This window comes from Engystomops pustulosus, chromosome 4, assembly GCF_040894005.1.
Source record: "Engystomops pustulosus chromosome 4, aEngPut4.maternal, whole genome shotgun sequence".
Classification (NCBI taxonomy): Eukaryota; Metazoa; Chordata; class Amphibia; order Anura; family Leptodactylidae; genus Engystomops; species Engystomops pustulosus.
The window spans coordinates 139,904,004-139,923,534 of NC_092414.1; the positions used below are offsets into that span (position 1 = coordinate 139,904,004).

At 39.5% G+C, this 19,531-nt stretch overlaps 1 protein-coding gene across 7 annotated transcripts in view; it reads left to right on the forward strand.

Moving 5' to 3' along the window:
• Window positions 1–19,508, forward strand: part of ACSBG1 (acyl-CoA synthetase bubblegum family member 1) — a 38,762-nt gene extending 19,254 nt beyond the window's left edge. For 5 of the 7 annotated variants that reach the window (XM_072147720.1, XM_072147722.1, XM_072147719.1 and 2 more), the window contains 13 exons: window positions 1,171–1,242; window positions 2,972–3,192; window positions 7,668–7,756; window positions 10,258–10,378; window positions 13,293–13,373; window positions 13,989–14,138; window positions 14,582–14,758; window positions 15,026–15,207; window positions 16,082–16,315; window positions 17,341–17,558; window positions 17,733–17,872; window positions 17,947–18,193; window positions 18,828–19,508. In XM_072147720.1, the coding sequence (XP_072003821.1) occupies window positions 1,188–1,242; window positions 2,972–3,192; window positions 7,668–7,756; window positions 10,258–10,378; window positions 13,293–13,373; window positions 13,989–14,138; window positions 14,582–14,758; window positions 15,026–15,207; window positions 16,082–16,315; window positions 17,341–17,558; window positions 17,733–17,872; window positions 17,947–18,193; window positions 18,828–18,910 (1,998 nt within the window). In that variant the 5' untranslated portion in view covers window positions 1,171–1,187 and the 3' untranslated portion in view covers window positions 18,911–19,508. Of the gene's footprint in view, window positions 1–1,170; window positions 1,243–2,951; window positions 3,193–7,667; window positions 7,757–10,257; window positions 10,379–13,292; window positions 13,374–13,988; window positions 14,139–14,581; window positions 14,759–15,025; window positions 15,208–16,081; window positions 16,316–17,340; window positions 17,559–17,732; window positions 17,873–17,946; window positions 18,194–18,827 lie in introns of all 7 variants that reach the window. The other 2 variants (XM_072147724.1, XM_072147725.1) reach the window with 1 other exon arrangement.
• The last annotated feature ends 23 nt before the right edge of the window (window positions 19,509–19,531 follow it).

Sequence of the window (19,531 nt, forward strand, 5' to 3'; positions counted from 1 at the left end):
TGTTAGGTATCGCCTCAGCCCAAAATGTCCGATCAAATACAACAACATTTATTCCTGGCATTTAATGCCATAACAGAAAATAGCGCCATTTTGGAACATATAAAAAAATATATAAAAAGTGATCAAGGGTTGCAAAGAAACGTGATCTCATCTGACCAAAAAAATGACATGTCACACAGCTCCAATATTGGCGCCAGAAGATGGCAAAATGAATGGGGGGGGGGGGGAGTTCGTACAGAAGGTTTTAATTTTTTTGACTATAAAGATAATTGTGCATGTTGGTAATTGGATGTTGTTCCCCCATGGATAAAAATCTGAGGTTATGTGGTAGACACAGCTCTGATTACAGTAACGAACTATGCATCTGTGTGACATCACATGACAGATTTCTACCCATGGAAGGCAACCAGTGATTGACAGTAAGCATAGATATAGGGGAGCATTTTTATAAAGTGTTGTTGCCTCACCCAGTTTGGTTTTGAACTAACTGTCTGTAATGAGGTATATATTTAATTTTGTGGCACTCAGCAGATAATATTTCTGTCCCCGGGACCATTTTCTGCCCCGATCGCCACCAATGTGTGCAGCAGTCGGAGAATTTGCTGAGCATGCTGCCGAGGAGCCGCAGCAATGGCCACTTTAATAACAGCCAGAGGACAGCGCCAACTTTGTGCAACATTATCAGCACCTGAACTTTCCCAGGCAGAGAGCTGTGACTCGGCAGACTTCCAAGTGGAGGTTTCTATTCTGCTAGACCAATTTTCCTTTGGTCTACTTTAAGCCACTTTCCAGTGCCGAAAAAAATGAAAGAGACACATATTAATTATGATGGAGTTTCCACATCATGAAAACCACACCCCTTTTTCAAAGCATTTTTGGAGTAGGTGAAAAATCTCATTTTTTCGGACAGAGACCACTAATGAATGGGTTGGAAAGGAGAACAGGAGGGGGGAGCGCTACAAAAGAGGTGTAAACCCCATAGAATTTGCACATACCTTATAATATGTGATATAATTAATTTGGTTAATTAATAGACTTTTAGACTTCTAGCACAATTCCCAAGAGCTTTTGGGTGAAAGGACAAAGTGATCTTTTCTGGAGCCAGGGTAAAGATAGTATCCCCCTGCTGTTGGACAAGTCATTATTAAAATCTATTTCTTATTGTTGCAGATTGAATTTGAGAGGCCATGGACTCTTCCATTGAAGAACCATTTCTAGAAGTTACTAGCACTGATGCTAAAGGTGAATAACAGTAGATACTAGTAGTGGAATAGAAATGCATCTGTTAATTATGTCTACAGTGTTTGTGTATTTGTAGAAAATTACTTGGGCCAACCGGCTTATACTGAAGTCCATAAATAATTGAACACTGTACTCACCTTCCGACAGCCCCCGCAGGTCCTATTCTTGCTTCAGGTGCTCCAGCTCCACTCCGTGTAACAGCGCAATGTCGGTGGCGCATAAACAATGACGACAAGCGACTGATATCATTGTGTGTGTCGGCCACGCATGGGAACCCAAAGACGGAGCCGGAGTGTCCAAAGAGGAGCTGGAGAACCCAAAGCAAGAAGAGCACCTGCGAGGGGCATGTAAGTAAAGTGTTAATTTTTTTTAATTGCTTGGAATACTTGGGACAGGGGCTGGATGGCTATATACTGGGGGGCATGTACTGGGTGGCAATGTATTTCCAAACCTAGGCTTATACTCGAGTCAATAGGTCTGCCCGTTTTTTTGTGTTAAACTTAGGTACCTCGGCTTATACTCGAATCAGCTTATACTCAAGTAATTCTAATTGATTGCATTGGTATGGTGGGAGAGGTGGACCTGCTTTAAGGAGATTTTCAATTTTGTGTTAGGGAGACATTATACAGTTTGCAGAAAGCAAAAATACTAAAATATGCAGAATACAAGTCGTGTAATGGTGAGAAATAATGTTATCGTGTACATATACTAGGAAGTTATGAAGTTAACTATGAGTTAATATAACTTAACTTAAGATATAACTTAAGATATAACTTAAAATGTAAAAACTTTATTTCAATATGTTTTTGCTTGGTGCTTAAAATGCCCGTATAGGGCAGTGGTGGTGAACCTATGGCACGGGTGCCAGAGGTGGCACTCGGAGCCCTTTCTGTGGGCAATCAGCACATAATTTATCATATTGGACTCAAGGCTTCCTCCTGCAGTCCAAGACAGCCTGGGACGCGCCACTCCCAGTGCTATTTTAAAGTGACACCTACTTGTCTGCCAGGACTACAGGAGGAGCGAGAAGGTGTGGACAGAGATAGATTATCGTTGGAGCTCCTGCTTTGGGTCCCCTTATTTTTCTTCTTCAGGGGACCCCGGAGGGAAGCTACAATCCAAATGTCTCCTACTTTCTATTGTATTGGTGTCCTCAGGACGCCAATACGATTGAAACTTGTGATACAGCAGTGATCAATAGGTTACTGCTCAAATTGGCATGTTGGCACTTTGCGACATTAAAGTGGGTTTTGGTTGTAGTTTGGGCACTCTGTATCTAAAAGATTCGCCATCACTGGTATAGAGTATTGCTGAGCCTAGAAGTTTCAGTATTAAATGAGTTTAATACTACACAGATATTAATATTAATAATGATTACAATAGTCAGTGGTGGTGAAACTATGGCACGAGTTCCAAAGGTGGCATTCAGAGCCATCTCTGTGGGCCGTTTCCCCAGCACAGAGTTTGCCAGTCAGAACTCAAAGTTTCCTCCTGCAGTCCCAGGGAACCCAGGATAACCCCTTAAATTGCTGTGTTGGCACTCAATATGCAGGCCCCCTCTCATCCGGACAGCACTTCCATCCATAAGATGAATAGGCTCATGAACATCACTCCTACACTGCACCTGCATTTTTAAGTTTGTTTTTATGCTGGAAAAAAATTATATTTTTTGTGTTACATGTTTTTAATAGTTTTTTTGCAAATTACAGTATGGCCTTTCATTTTGCAGAAGAGAAACTATGGACTACCTTGGTAGATGGGTCAGTCCGATTGCGGATTGACTCTTCCTGTCCTCAGACTCCAATAACTGTGCACAAAATGTTTTTGGAATGTGTGGATAAATATGGCTCTCTAAATGCACTTTCAAGTAAGAAAGATGGTGTATGGGAACATATTACTTTCAAGGAGTATTATCAGCTGTGTCGTCAATCTGCCAAGGCTTTCCTGAAGGTGATTATTAAACATATTTCTGATTTTACTTCCATTCACTATGAATCAAAACTCAGGAGACGGCCTTAAACGTCATGCTGTGCCTTCTAGAACGTTATGAACATATTAACATCTGGGTGTTACTTTCCTTTTTCCTAGAGTCCTAACCCTTACAAATACAGTACCGGGTTACATACAAGATAGGTTCCATAGGTTTGTTCTTTAGTTTAATTTGTACCTAAATCGAAACTGTATATTTTATAATTGTAGATCCAGACAAAAAAAATTTTGCCCCTGTAACAATTTGAGTTTCAATTTTTTTTGCTGTAATGGGACCAAGGATGATCAATAAAGCTTCATTACAGACACCTTACAGCCGATCATTGCAGCCTGGGTCTAAAGTAAGGCATTCGGAGAGCTTCACCAGAGGTCACAGTGGGCAGAGAGGTCAGTCTTTAACTAGGGGTCGTCTGTAAGTCGGGTGTTCTTAAGTAGAGGACCGCCTGTATATGGAAAGGAACAACTGTGACTGCACATCAGCACCGAGTGGAGCAGCTGCTAGATACATGTGTTTTCTTGCTATATGTTCTATATACAGCAATCCTGAAAAGTTTTGATAACCATCAAAATAACAAGTGTAGTCTTGGATTGCTTTTGATAAATTTACTTGCATCTGACTTTGTGATTTTAGATTTTCCTTTGTGTGTAGATTCGCCACCAACTAACATCACCTAATTGTCAATTCACAAAGGAGCATCATTAAGATGAATCAGAATTATTGGGGATAGGGAATACAATTATGCACTAGAATTGGCATGTCAGTAGTGGTGCCCGCTCCAATTTAACACATTGGTCCATATTTATAAAACTGGCTGCTCCAGTTTTCAGGTGCACTTTGCACATAAATACATGTGCAAACTGCTTGCACATGTATTTATGTAGAATTTGCACCAGTTTTGTGGCACGGCGGTGTGTGTTCCAATGCAGATTCGCACCAGCCCCCACATTTATGTCGGAAGTTAAGACATAATCCTGGTACACGCCAATTAAACTGAGTTTAAGCTTAATCGGCGCGTGCAGGGTGTGCCAGGATATTGAAGTCTGTGTGTCGGTCTTAAATAATCTGGTGCACTCTGCACATTAGTGAGGCAAACTACACTATGGGGCTCATTTACTAAGGGTCCGCGGACCACACTTTTGTCGGATATTCCAACGATTTCTGTTTTGCAACGCATTTAAAAGAGGATTGTGGTGCACGTGATCGGATTTTGGCGCATCAGCGCTGACTTTCATGCAACAGAAATCGGGGGTGGGCTGTCAGACGATCCGATTGATTCCCACTGAGCGCGGGATTTAACTTTTAAATTGTGTCGCAAGACAATGCATTTACATGCACCGGGAGGAAGATGGTGAACTCCGGCGGACCAGAGCTGGGAGCGACACATGCATTAAATAGGGCGCACAATCTTCTTGAATCGCGGCAGATGTGCATTCTCGCCGGACACTCCGGATCGGGGAACGCGCAGGGACGGGTAAGTAAATGTGCCCTTATGTGTTGCCTCACTATTAATCCCGTAAGGATACAGCTCATTTTCACCTTTAGAACACAGCATCATTTTTCAAATTTGCTAGTTTATTTTCAAACTGTTTATTCATGATATGTTGTACGTGACATTAATGCTATATTTTAGTTGAAATGTTTTTAAATTATTTATAAAAAAATGGAAATTTTAGTGAAAACTTTCTAAATGTTAGGCTCATTATCCAGACTTTAGGAGGTTTACAGTACCAACAGCATATTTCCCAATGAAATTTGGAGTAATTTAAGTAAAATTTTAATTTAAGTAAATTTAATTAAATTTCGTGAGGGTTTTCATAGTTCTATCAGAAATTCCCCACAAATCATCCAATTTTTAAAACTACACAGTTCTGTATACAGTCTACAGTTAAAAAAAAAAGTTTAAAAAATCTTATTTTTTTGAAATAGTAAAAGTTCAAAGTTCAAGTAAAAGTTCCCAAAAGACCATATCTATCAAAATATAAAAATAATTTTCACATGATATGAGCACTGTAACAAAAAAGTTTTCACCATTTTTCCTCTGTCGGATGTCGGAGCCAAAGTCTTAACAAAACTATATATCTCTGTGATTGTGTCAAGGAATGAAAGGGAAGTGTCATCTGTATCGTAAAGTCTAAACTACTCCTTAGGCCCCTTCCACAGTTGCATTGCAGATCACGTCAGAGTCTAATCAGAGAGCGATCAGGGTTTGGTCAGTGAAAAACTGACATTTTGCATCAGAGTTCAATCAGTTTTCACATGCGTTTTCAATGCAATTTCAATGCGTTTTTCATGTGCAGATAATGCAATTGAAATGGACTCAGGATTGAGCTCTATCTTTTCTATGGTAATTGATACGTGAAAAACGCATTGCACTTGCAAGTGTCTCAGAGTGTAATGTGTTTTTGATGGGTCTCTATAGACTTGTATGGTGCATTTTTCGTGCGCGTGACTTGCAAAGTAGAGCATGTCAAGATTTAAACGTGCGTTAAAAAAACGCGCGTGTCTGCGTAAAAAAAATGCAAGTGTGAAAAAGCCCATTGATTACAATGGGTCAGAGTGCAATGCAAGTTCTGTGTGTCAAAACATGCGCAGAACATGCGCGTGAAAACGCGAGTGTCGAAGGGGCCTGAGACACTGAACAAACTCTGACTGAAAACTGATTGAACTCTGATGCAAAATGTCAAACTCTGACGTAATGGAAGTGTGGAAGGGGCCTAATTCTAGATTTTTTTTCCAGATCCCCGGTATATGGCACAATCAGTAGAGAGTACAATGGGGCGCCTTTCCTAAGGGCTTTGCGCCAGTTTTCTTTCGGACATTGCACATTCTTTCTAGTGTAAACTGCTTGCAACGATTTTTAAGAAGTGTCTGCACCACAAATGTGTTGTACGTGATCATTTTGTGTTGCAAATACAATAGTCTTCATGCAACACAAATTAGGGGGCGTTCCGATGCCCAGTCGAACCACGCGCCTGATTTAACATGCAACGTCTGTCACACGTCCTATGTTAAAGGTGCACCACAAAAAAGTTGGTGAACTCTGTCGGGCCAGTGCTGGGAAGCGACACATTAATGATTTCTGGTGCATGTTATTAATGAACAAGCATTATACACAGGCAGATCACTTTTAGTACAGTTTTCACATTCTTAGTAAATGTGTCCCAATGTGTCCTACAGATAAGCTGTCAAGCATCTCTGGAAACAAAACAAAAAAAATGAAAAAATATGACTCAAAAGAACAGAAATGCAAACTCCTGGAAAAACCTGTTAGGCCTCTTTCACACATGTGTTGCAGATCACGTCAGAGTCTGATCAGGGAGCAATCAGGGTTTGGTCAGGGAAAAAAATGACATTTTTCATCAGTTTTCAGTCAGAGTTTGTTCAGTGTCTAAGTTTTTCACACATGTTTTTTTGGTGTTTTCAATGCATTTTCAATGTGTTCTTCACGCACAGATAACGCAGGTGAAAAGGACTCAGGACTGTGCTCTATGTTTTCTATGGCAATTGATCAGTGAGAAACGCATTGCACTTGCAATGTCTCAGAGTACAATGGGGGACATTTACTTACAGTGTCGGTGTCTGCATTGGCTTTGTTACCGACCTGCTCTCGGTAAGAAGACACACATTTAATATTGTAGAGCTGTGCAGAGACATTTCTGGCGCCGAGACTATTTTCTGTCCCTGGGACAAAATCTGTCCCGAGCACCAGAAATGTGTCCAACAGTCCCTGCTAGACCAGTTTTCTTTTGGTCTACTTTCCGTCAGTTTACACCGCCCAAAAAGGGCTGCGACACATAGTAATTGTGTCTGAGTTTCCACTCCGCCAAAGCCACGCCCCTTTTCGGAGAAGAGTCGGAGCAGACGGAAAAAGGCATTTTTTCTGTCCCCGACAGCTAATAAATAGGTCGGAGAGCAGAACATGTGGTGAGAGCGCCACAAAACTGGCGGAAACGCCATAGTAAATGTCCCCCAATGCGTTTTTCATGCATCTCCATAGACTTGTATGGTGCGTTTTTCATGCTTGTGACTTTCAAAAGTAGAGAATGCTGAGATTTAAACTTGCGTAAAAAAAAATGTGCATGTCTGCATGAAAAAAAACATTGATTACAATGGTTCAGAGTGCAATGCAAGTTCTGCACATCAAAAGCCCACGCAGAACAAGCATGTGAAAAACTCAAGTTTTTCAGGGGCCACATGTGTTAACATTTTGTTAATACATGCATTTTTTTTATAGTTAGTGATATTAGACGCGACTGAGAATTTGGTTTGTACCATTACACATCCTTCTTCCGAATTATAGTAAAGTCTCTTCTAAAGTTGAGCGCTTTAAGTAAGTTGTGAATCTTTCTCAATACATTCTGTAGAGCTCATGCTTTATGACCTTATGATATTTAGTATTCTGCCTTTATTAAAATGAGTATTTCTTTATCTGCAGCTGGGATTGAAGAAATTTTACAGTGTGGGTATACTTGGCTTTAATTCACCAGAATGGTTTATTTCAGCGGTGGGAGCAGTGTTTGCTGGGTAAGTACATTTCTTTGTGTATTGGGGCAGCAGAACAGGAGCTACAATACTGGGGGGAGTAGAGATAATATGAGAAGAAGCAGTAGCATTAGGAACTCTATTGCTGTGTGAATAGCAGTGGTAGTATTGAGGTTTGAACAGCACTGAAATATTTTGTGTTTTCCTCCTGCTCCCTTTGATCATATCAGGATCTTCACCATTATGTGGTGAAGTGGAGAGTTGTGGTAATGATACAGTATTGGTCACAGGAGAGCAGGATCCTCTAAACAGAAACCTCTCAGACCCAACTCCACTGGACCCAAAGACCTTAAAAATATCTCTTTATCCGTTTTTACTTTCTGGTCCCGAGGGATATGATTTTGAGTTGATCTGCTCTGGGTCATAATACCAAACTCTTTGTCAGACTTCTACATATTGCAATTCATGCTTCCACCATAATATAATACAGAGAAAGCCTTCCCCATTAAAAAAACAAATTGTAAAATAGTCATGCGTTCTAGGCCCATGGATATCCACCTCATGTACCGCTATGACTTAAAGGGGCTGCCCAAGTGTTTAAGAAAATATAAAGGTGGCCTGGGGGGGGTTGTTAACAAAAAACCCACAAAAACCTTAATTCCTCAGGCACTTGCGTCATTCTCCACCACTGTAAGCCTGTGCCATGCCCATGTTCAGGCCACCTGTATATTTTTTGAACCCTTTAAGGTCTAAATAGTAGAATATGATGTATGGTATTTTGATAAATTCTGTTTGAATTATAGTCAGTTTTTCTGGCAATAATTAAATATCCTGTGAGAATCACAATTACAAAGGTGGTTGGTCAGAGGGTACATGTCCATATGGGACTTTATGCCACATTCTATTTTTTTCTTTTTCTCTTTTCCCATTTATAATTTACACCTTCATCTCCTTCTTTTGCTTCAAAACTATTTAAAATATATAGTCACTTTAACTTTGACTCCAGACTGACAACCTTGACAGACAAACTGTTAATGAGAACCACAAATCTGGCATCTGTGATGACCTGCGTATGGCCATTTTATAATTTCTGTTTGTTTAACAATGAAAGTCAGTGGCAAAAGCATTGGACAGAGAAATTATGGCAGTAAAAATCAACACAGGATAAGTAAAGTAAAGTATTGATTTAGATACAGAACAAACCAGGAATAAACCTGACTATACATCACTAAAAGAGTTTTGAAAATACCATTGATTTCCTCCTTGGCATACAAATGTGTGTTAGTAAGTGTGGTTATCAACATTATAATCATATGACACTAAAAGTAAAATGAAATGTTATTGTTAATGACATGGTATTTTTCAGAAAAGAAATAGTTTTTGGTGTGTCAGCTGGAAGAAATGTTTATCAAGTTCATTTACCTTAAGGCACATGATGAGCTATTTTATTTACGGTAACTTAAGTTTCAAGTTTTCCAGGTTCTTGATATTGCTCCTCTATTCATTGATCTACCCATCAGACAGATAACTGAGCTGGAAGTCTGTCTTTATTCTGTCTTTGTTGTTATTTGGACCCCCACTTGTCTGATATTGATGACCTGTACTAAGGATTGGTCATCCTTATCAGGAACCTGGAATTCTTTAAAGGTTTTTTTCTTTTAAGTCCCCCCTTTGTTGCCCTGTATTTCTGTCGACTTTTGCACCAAGTCCTCCGATGAGTTGGTCAAGTCAGAAAATATGCAAATAAGTTTTCCAGGATGGGATACCTTACAAAGTAGCTAAAAGAAGGCATGTTTTTTCTAATCCCATCCTGGAATTTTTTTCCCAGAATCCCCTAGTGGAGCATCAATAGCTATAAGTTTCTACATGCCTACAAGGCAGCCTTAATTGGCAATCTCCATAAGGAGAACTCCTACTTCCCGACCCTGATTAATGGAAGACAGGACTTAAACTGCACTTGTGTTCTATTGACTTTGATTGTGCTTCTGGTAGCTGAGCTGGTGCCATTGCAGGGAGTTTCAGCTGTAACATAGAAGGAATTAGACTTTTAACCTCTTAAAAGTAAGAGTTGGGTTATTAAAAATGTTGGCCAGCTACAGCAAGAAGATCTGGAGTCGAGATCAAGGATTGTTTGCAGTTAACCCAATGATACTAATGTGAACAGAGCCTAATGGGATGACTATTTTAGCCACCTCTGTATATTTTTCTATTGTTTAGAATTTCTTCTTTAATATTTTTTATAGTGTAATTATTTTTAGGAAAGGAAGGTCAAAACCTTTATAATTGAAACATAAACAGAAGAGTATGAATAACTGAAATGTGTGATTTTTCTTCTGAAATATGTATATACTAGTCCATTTCTCTTATATTTATTAACACAAGTCTTCAAGTCTAATGCCCATGGCAACATTTTTTATAGAATCTATCATATTGTCATTAACGTTACAGTAAAGCCTTCATTCAGTTTTGTTGCAACAAAACCATTATATACGAACCGTGCTTCATATAGCTATAACCTATATCTTCTTCACTTTGCATGTTAGGGGAATTACAACTGGAATTTATGCAACCAACTCCCCTGAAGCCTGTCATTATGTTGCAAATGACTGTAGGGCAAATATTATTGTTGTTGAAAATCACAAGCAGTTGGAGAAGATTTTACAGGTACATATACTTTTGGTGTGTCTACCAAATTAATTTATAGGTTGTAATGTCTAGTGAATAGTGATGAGTGAACCCAAAGTGCACAATTCGAGTCCATACCAAATTTGGCAGGTTCAGCACCCATGAACTCAGAGATTAAACAGGCACTGCTGTTCGGGATCCGGGTCCATGTTCAGGAAAAAGCACCAAGCTGTGGATTGAATGTTGTAGAAAGCCAATTATTACTATTGCCCTTCTATACCTGCTTCTATAGTGCAGGTATATTCTTACTGATTGTAGAGGAATATACAGCAATACTAGGAAAGACCAGACAGGAAAATTAGCATTCACTGCATCATCCAGCAAGATCTTAAAGGTCATGTCTGTGTATAGTATCCAGAAAAATCATAAATCATCATCAATCACACTTTGACTGTAAAGTTGCTTGTGTCAGTGAATAACATGCAGTAACAGATGAATCACAAGCGCTCTTCACAGTGAATAGCTTGCAGTAATGCGTGGATCATAAAATTTCTCTTAATAGTGTGTAGTGTGCAGTAATACGTGGATCATAAAAGTCCTCTTTGCAGTGAATAGTGCGCAGAATTATGTGGATCATAAAAGATAAAAGTGCTCCTGTCATTAAACAGCACACTTTTATGTGCATCATAAAAGTGTTGCTGTTAGTGAATGGAATCTGTGACTGGGTTTTGTGAATACAAAATTGTGTGAAAAAGAGAAAGTTGTCCAATTGGGACATCTACATCCATTAGTCACTTAAATATAACTTTTAATCAGTATAAAATAGATATTATTAATCCTTTTTAAAAACTCCCATCAATTATTACACATTAGTTTTATATTGTTATGTCAAAATTCCTTTTTCAGGAGTGAGAACTATGTTCTTAAACTTTTACTGAATGGGGGGATAAATATCTCTTTATCAAACCCCAACTCCTTTACCTACAGAATATATACCCTATTAGCCACATATCACTGTGCTAAGCTGTATAGCAACACTAGCTAGTTGGTTTTACACTAATCACCTGATGGCAATATTCAAGAATTGGCTTAATGGTCGAATGGAACCTACCTTAGTGTACAAGCGGGAGTGAGACTAGTGAATTAAATTTGTGTAAAACTGACTGGCTCACTAAACAGTGGATTTTTAACACTGTTAAATCATTCATAATTAAATCTAGGTGTTTTACACTGCAAAGATAAAAACTAAAAATGCTGCCCCCCCCCCCAATTCTGAGCTAAAAACTAGTTTTATTTTTTTACATCAGCAGTGTTGAAAACACCTAGATTTGATTAGGAATGATGTGACAGATTGCACAAATCTGGTCATATATGCCTCCTACACTAAGGGGAGCTGTAAGGGAGGTTCCATTCCAACTCCAAGCCAATTCTTGAATATTGCTGTCAGGTGATTAGTGTGAAGACAACTAGCTAGTGTTGCTGATTAATATTCATTAAAGGGGTATTCCCACAAAAACAAGATTCTTAAATATACTCAGGGTAACAAGATAATACATTTTCTAATTTACTGTTATTAACAAAAATATAGCATTTTACAGATATAATTCCAACCTCTCTCTATCAGTCCCGGTGTACACAATTTCCATTGCCCCGGGATCGGACTATAAATCTTCTGACTTTAGGGTTGGTGGGACAGTTTTTTCCCATGAATAGATTCTCCTGTCTCACACTGCAGTGTCTCGGCATTGGCCCCTTCCCCTGCATTTCAAGACAAGCTCACACACACACACTGACTCTCACACTTCCTGCTGAAAAACAGCAGTGTGAGGAGAGTAAATCTACAAACTACAGGCAAGATAACATCTTTATATCAGGGCATGTGGTACAGCTGAGCTACGTAATGTAGGAGTTTGCAGAGCTGACAGTGTTTGTTATAGCTCAGATGTTGCAGAGCTGGAGAGTATCATTGTGTGTTATACACATCTCATGGATCTCATCATCTCTCATCTGTTTTATCTCTCTTTTTCTCTGTGGCAGATACTAGTGAATGTTTAGAAGGTAAATAAAAGTGTAGATAAACCAGGACACTGATGGAACCAGATTATCAGCACACAGGGTCAATTTGGCTGCTAAGAGAGTCCCTGTCCACACTCTGGAATTTTAAACAGACTATCACAGAGTGATAGGAGCTATAACAGCAATAAAAGTGCATTAACCCAGAGGGCAGTACTTCTCCACATATCAGTTGTGATGTGAACTTGTGACTAAAAAAAAAATGAATAGTGCAAACCTTATTTTCTCCAAAACCTGTTGGTGCTGGGCAGGGAAGGCCTGTCCAGAAAAGAAGTGTCAGCTGGGGATGACATATTGTGGGACAGCCATTTTTAAATCTGTCTGGAATGGTAGCTTTATCAAAGGCCAACAATTTTGCAACTGTTCAGTCGAGACCAGGGCTTGTTGGTGAGATCAGTCAAACTTCTGCTTTCTCTCCATTGTTTGGGGGATATAAAGCTGAACCCTACCCTACATCCTCCCTTTGCAGGGAGACAGGCCTTGTCACTCAGGAGGCAGTGGTAGAGGCTTACCATACTGTCTTCTAGCATTTTTCTATTAATTATTATATGTTTTTGTTATTTCTTTGTTTAGGGTGATGTAATCTAGGGTCCTTTACCCACTGACATTTGCAAAATCTAAAATGTATGTATCTGATCACATGAAATCACAGCTTGCCTCCATGGAATTCTACTCCTCCTGATGCCTCAATACTCCCCATGCTGTGATTTCATGAGATCAGATACATTAGGTAGATTTTGCAAATGTAAGTGGGTAAAGGACTTTATATGACATCGCCCTGTTTATCCCAACCACACTTAATAATTGACAAGTGCATAATCAAATAGTGAATGACAGCTGAGATCATTAGATTCTAAAAATATAATTTATTTATTCACAGATATGGGAAAAGTTGCAACATCTCAAAGCTGTTGTTCAATATGAAGGCAGTTTACAAGTCAAGCGTGCAAATCTATACACGGTAGGTTGAAAATATACTCTGTTTTTATAAATAATTATTCTAAAACTTATGTGTGAGGTTAGAATTGTATCACTGTGTATGTGTGGTAGGTATAATAGATGATATTTACTTTAGTGGGGTCATAATAGACACATTATAAAAGTTGTTTTTATGATTAAAGTACGGCTACCTCCAGGAGTGCCATACATAATGAAAGAAGCATCAGTTTACTTGTTTGACCTGCATTCATTGTGTGGAACATGACCCATGTTCTTGTTATCAGTGGGGGTCACAGTGGACAGATCTCCTCTGATTGTACTGTAATCCATTATCTGGAGGATGGGGACTGATATTACATCTTGTACAAACCACTTAAGATCTCCTTCACATATATCAGGACATGTAGTGATTATTTCATTCAGCATTTTAGGACTGCTATTTGACAAAACAGATCAAGTACTTTTCTAAGTACCTTCACTAAGTTACACATGTTTTACATCAGATAGGCGAGCTTGTAAACCCAGCCTAAAATCTACAGTGTAGTACATGAAACATACAACATATTATTAAAGATATGCTATCTTACTCAGAAACAAGTCTCAGTACTTCTGTTTGGTTTTTTTAATAAAATTCTAGTGGAATGAGTTAATGGAACTGGGAAACGAAATCAGCGATGATCACCTAGATGACATCATACAGTCCCAGATGCCTAACCAATGCTGTGTCCTTATCTACACCTCTGGGACCACTGGAAACCCCAAAGGAGTGATGTTAAGCCATGATAATGTATGTAGTATATGAATCATTACTCACTACACACAGTTTGATCATTTCAGCCCAAATAGAGTTTGCATTCAGAGATACCATACATTACTGTACAGTGAGATAACTTTTCTATCAGACTCTACATGTATCTATGAGGCATACTTCTGTATTTGTTGGTTATAGACATCTTATATTTTAATCTTGAAGACCTGCTCATGGAATCTCAGACAGCCTGTCCTTTATTTTTAGATATTGGTTGAGCTGAACAAGTATATAAGTCTTAATACTTTTGAAAGATAAATGGAATTCCTGTACTGTTTTAGGCTTAGGCCCAATGTTCTTGATGGATGGTGCCAGTACGTAACTTCAGGGTGTAGAATATTGATGGGTTCACACCAGTATTTAATCATTCAATTTATCAATGTATTGACCTTTGGTTTAAGTTGCATTACTCTCACACACAGATCACATGGACAGCTGCTCATGCCAGTCGTGCTGGAGACATGCAGCCTGCTGAAATCCAACAAGAGTCCATTGTCAGTTACCTCCCTCTTAGCCATATTGCTGCTCAAATATATGACCTGTGGACAGGAATCAAGTGGGGAGAACATGTCTACTTTGCAAAGCCAGATGCCTTAAAGGTATTATGTAGTCACTATGCATTGACTGGATTCAGCTGACAAATAAGCAAAAGACCAATTGTCAGCTAACCTTCTCTCATGGGTAGACAAAAAAGTGATTGTGTGTTGGTAGCACATCTTCAGGGGGCTTAACTAAAGAGTTCCAGAATTATCATTAGGTCTAAACCTTCTGGATAATGGTCAAGAGAAAATGAAGGGATCATTGCTCCATGCTTTTTATGTCATCTGCCTGTAGGCCTTTATATTTCTGATGTGTTCTCATGACAGGGGACCCTGGTGGAAACACTGCAAGCGACGCAACCCACAGCTCACATGGGAGTCCCAAGAGTCTGGGAGAAAATCATGGAACGTATTAAAGAGATGTCATCACAAGCAGGAATAGTCAGGAGAAAGATGCTGTCCTGGGCCATGTCTGTCTGCCTGGAAAAACACCTAAACCCATCAACAAAGTACGAAATGAATGAAAAAAACTATTATTTTTTTAATGAGGGGGAGCTGTTGTGATAAATCTTTTATCTGTCAACTTTTGGACGATAGATAAATGGCATAATAATACATATGCTCCTTAATCTGTCTTTCTGGAGCATAATGCCTTGTGGCAGTCTTTGGTCATTTTTTCAAATAATGTAGGTAAAGTGACAGCTGGGTGTTTCCACTCATGTGGAAGAGAGGCATGTCCCTTAAGAATCAGCAACTATCAACACTGATTGTACAATTTATAGGAAGTTTAACATTTGCTTTTAAGGTAGAGAATAATCGAAGATCACTGGCAGATTGAAGAGCACGTGTAGGGCAGTAGACAGAGATGACAGGTAGAAGGAGGCAGAGCTGTGTGGATGAGGTTGATTACTTTAAACTGTATTTGGAAGGAAACTGGCAGCCAGTGCAGTGATGAGCACAGTTTGGAGTCATCTGTGCAGCGTTTGGTTTGAAAGACAAGGCTGGCTGCTGCATTAAGGATAGATTGGAGGTGTGAGAGTCTAGTCAGTGGAAGATGTGAACATGGTCTAAGGCCTCATGCACACGACCGTTATGGTGCCGTATCACATTGCAACATGGCCAGGGTGGCCGTCGGCAAAATATGGAGAATGACTTATATTTAGCAGCTTTGCGTCAGCGGCCACTCGGCTTTCTACAGAGAGTTGTGGAGTGAGCAGTGCTCACCCCTATGCTAGGCTGTGAGCTCGCTGGGTTATGTTTTCTGCCAGCTTCTACAGCATAAAAAAAGCAATACATAAATATACACTCAAGCAGAAATCTTGAAATTTTTTGTATTTAGTGGAAATAAACATAAGAATGTGTGTTTTATTGTGTTTTCTTCAGTGGTGAACTGAAGCCGTTTTTCCAAACAATAGCAGATTTCTTGGTCCTGTCCAAAATCCGCAAGATGCTGGGTTTCTCTCGCTGCCAGAAGCATTTCTCAGGAGCAGCTCCAATCTCGCCAGAAACACTGAAATTTTTCCTGGGACTTAACATTATTTTATATGAAGCCTACGGCATGAGTGAGACATCAGGGCCACATGTCATGTCTAGCCCTAATACCCATCGCTTCCAGTGGTAAGAATGATTTTTATATTATATATAAACTTTTTAACTTTTAAGAGCTTTAAGTGTACCTACAATCATCTTTTTTTTTTGTAATTTAACATAACTAGTAAACATAAGAAACTTATTTTTTTTTTATATTCGTAGTGTTTTTTTTTATTTTTGTCACTTATCAGCTTCCAACCACTCCCTCCACTCATTTAGCCCTCATGCACATTGTGGTAGATTTATAATAAGCTGTCGCTCCATGTGCCGGCTTATGATAAAGCCCCGCCGCCACGACTTAGAACCGATTATGTATCTGCCGTGCGTGTTGTGCTGGTGAACAAAACTAGGCCTGGTCCGACCAGATGTAGTTTTCTATACTTTTAGAAAGTATGCAGGCAGAGGAATGAATGCCCCGTGCCGACCTGCTGCTGCCCACACCTGCATGAAAGCTAACATCCCCACATATTTCTATGGGCTCATACGCACAGCTGTAATTTCGTAGTGCCCCTTTATTATATATAATAATAAAAAATATATATATAAAAAAAAATAATTCTTTCTCCTGTCTATGGGGTTGTGAAAAATAGAGATAACATATGTGTCATATGAGCGCCATCCATATTTGTGGATCAGTTAATAGGTAAGACAATTATGTAACACTTCATCGGGTTGGGACAGGACATTTGTCAGCCTTTTGCATAAAGGTGACGCAGAGATAATTTTTGTGCCCATGCAGGTCAGAATCAAGTAAAATAGGCTCGATAAACTGCCCTCAAAAACGGCCAAGAGACCCGTAATTTGCATCCAAAGAGAATTGCGCTTAAAGTAAAACGCAGTGGAGAGGAGCTTCTCCTAAACCTTTCTAGCAGGAAGGAGCAACATATGTTTTGAATAATTTAACCAGCAAAACATGTGGTGTGCAATCGCAAGCATTTAAGCCTAAACACATCTGCTATGAGAAGTAACTCAAAGCAGCACGCAGTGCAGTCTTCCTCACTATTAATAAATGAAGGCCAATGGTTTAGTATGTAAAAATGCTCTCATTACAGTTGTGGAAAGGCTGTCCCTGGATGCCAAATGAAGCTTGAAAACAAGGACACGCATGGAGATGGAGAAATCTGTTTCTGGGGGCGGACAGTCTTCATGGGCTACTTGAATATGGAGGAGAAGACTAGAGAGGTCTTTGATGAGGATGGTTGGTTACATTCAGGAGACATTGGGAGGATGGATTCTGAAGGTTTTCTGCAAGTAACAGGCAGAATCAAAGGTAATTTTGACATTTGTGGAGAAAATCTGAGTAGCAAATTGTAAACCTACAGATTTTCTTTTTAGCGGGTTTTGTTCAGGTTTAGTTGGTTTTAACATCAAGCATGGCACGTGTTCAGGCAGCCATCAGAAATTCATATACAGTACGTTCCATTGTAATGTTTTATATAATCAGAGCTGATCATCACTGCTGGTGGAGAGAACATTCCTCCCATCCCCATTGAAGATGCTGTAAAGAGACATTTACCAATTGTGAGCAATGCAGTGCTTATTGGAGATCGAAGGAAGTTTCTGTCCATTCTTCTTACCCTCAAGGTAATGTGTTCACTAGGTGACAGCTAGGTATTGATCTCACAGAATACAATACAACTTAATGAATTTCTTATCAGAGCACTGTGGACCCAGATACGCTGGAACCACTGGATAAACTGACTCCAGAAGCAATTCACTTTTGTCACGACGTTGGCAGCAAGGCAATGACAGTATGCGAGGTTGTGGGCCAGAAAGATACATCTGTCTACAAAGCTATTCAAGAAGGCATAGACAAGGTCAACCTTGAAGCCGTGTCAAACGCTCAGCGTATCCAGAAATGGACAATCCTCTCCAAGGACTTCTCAATAGCAGGTGGTGAAATGGGTAAGACTGCAGTAGTAGTTTACTGTTCTATTATCCTGCAATTCTCTGAGCTGACAATCATAATCAGCAAGGGCTTGCTATGGACTAAAAGGTGCCTAATCCCTCTGTCCAGCCACATCAAGTGTCCCTAGAGGATAGAGGAAAACACTTACAAGCAGTGGGGGTTCCAGTAGTGAGACCACCACAGAGGTCCATTGTACCCCCAAATGAACATCCCGCTGCTGCTCTATTCATCTCTATGATGCTGGCTGGGAAAGGGCAGCATGCATGTCCAACCTGCAGCTCCCATCATTTGAGACCCCCCATTCTCATGATACATTTAGCAGGTATCAAGGGAAAAACTTGATGTGATTGGACAACCCATTTAATGCATGCGTGTAATTTATTATCCCTGGACTCTAATTAATGTTTATGTGACTGTTTCTGTAGACTCCCCCCCCCCCCATCAACATTAAGTGATGTGGTATAACAAAATTTCCAAAGGGCTTAGTATTCATATAGGTGACAGTGTGCAGCACCTAGAAAATATAGCTTTCCCATCCTGTGGATCACATTTTGAAGGGGTTGTCCTATGAAAAGCTTTTAAATCTCTAAGGATAATTTTATGCTATGCTTACATTTTCTAACTCTGTAGGGCCAACAATGAAGATAAAACGCCATGCCATCTTAGACAAGTACAGTAAAGAAGTAGAAGCCTTCTATTCAACAGGACACTAGACATGTAGCTTCAATGTGAAGGCCAAATGCTGTGCCATCTCTGAATCTTCCCAAGAAGAACACAATGAATTGACCTTCTTCAAGTGGAATGAAGTACTAGATTGGTAGTATGTAATTAATATTCCAGCTACAATACAGGCGGTCCCCGACTTTAGAACACTCAACTTACAGACGGGCCCCTCTGCCCACTGTGACCTCTGGTGAAGCTCTCTGGATGATTTACTTCATCCCCAGGCTGCAATGATAAACAGTAAAGTGTCTGTAATGAAGTTTGAAGTTATTGATAATCCCTGTTCCAATGACAGTACAAAATTTTGAAAATCCAATTGTCACAGGGACAATTTTTCTGTAGTTACAATCATAAAACATACCAGTTCCAACTTAAGTGCAAACCTAAAGAACCTATCTTGTACATAACCCGGGGACTGCCTGTAATATAATCTTCAATATCTGTTATACAAGAAATACTTCCTACTCCTTCTGCCAATCAGTGCCTTATTCTGTGACTTTGGATGGGAAAATTACATTGTTTCAATAAATGAACAAAGTGGATTACACATTTGGGGTAGTTTCTAATAAAGTGCTGAATGTTCATAAAGCTGTGATATTGAAAGTGTTATA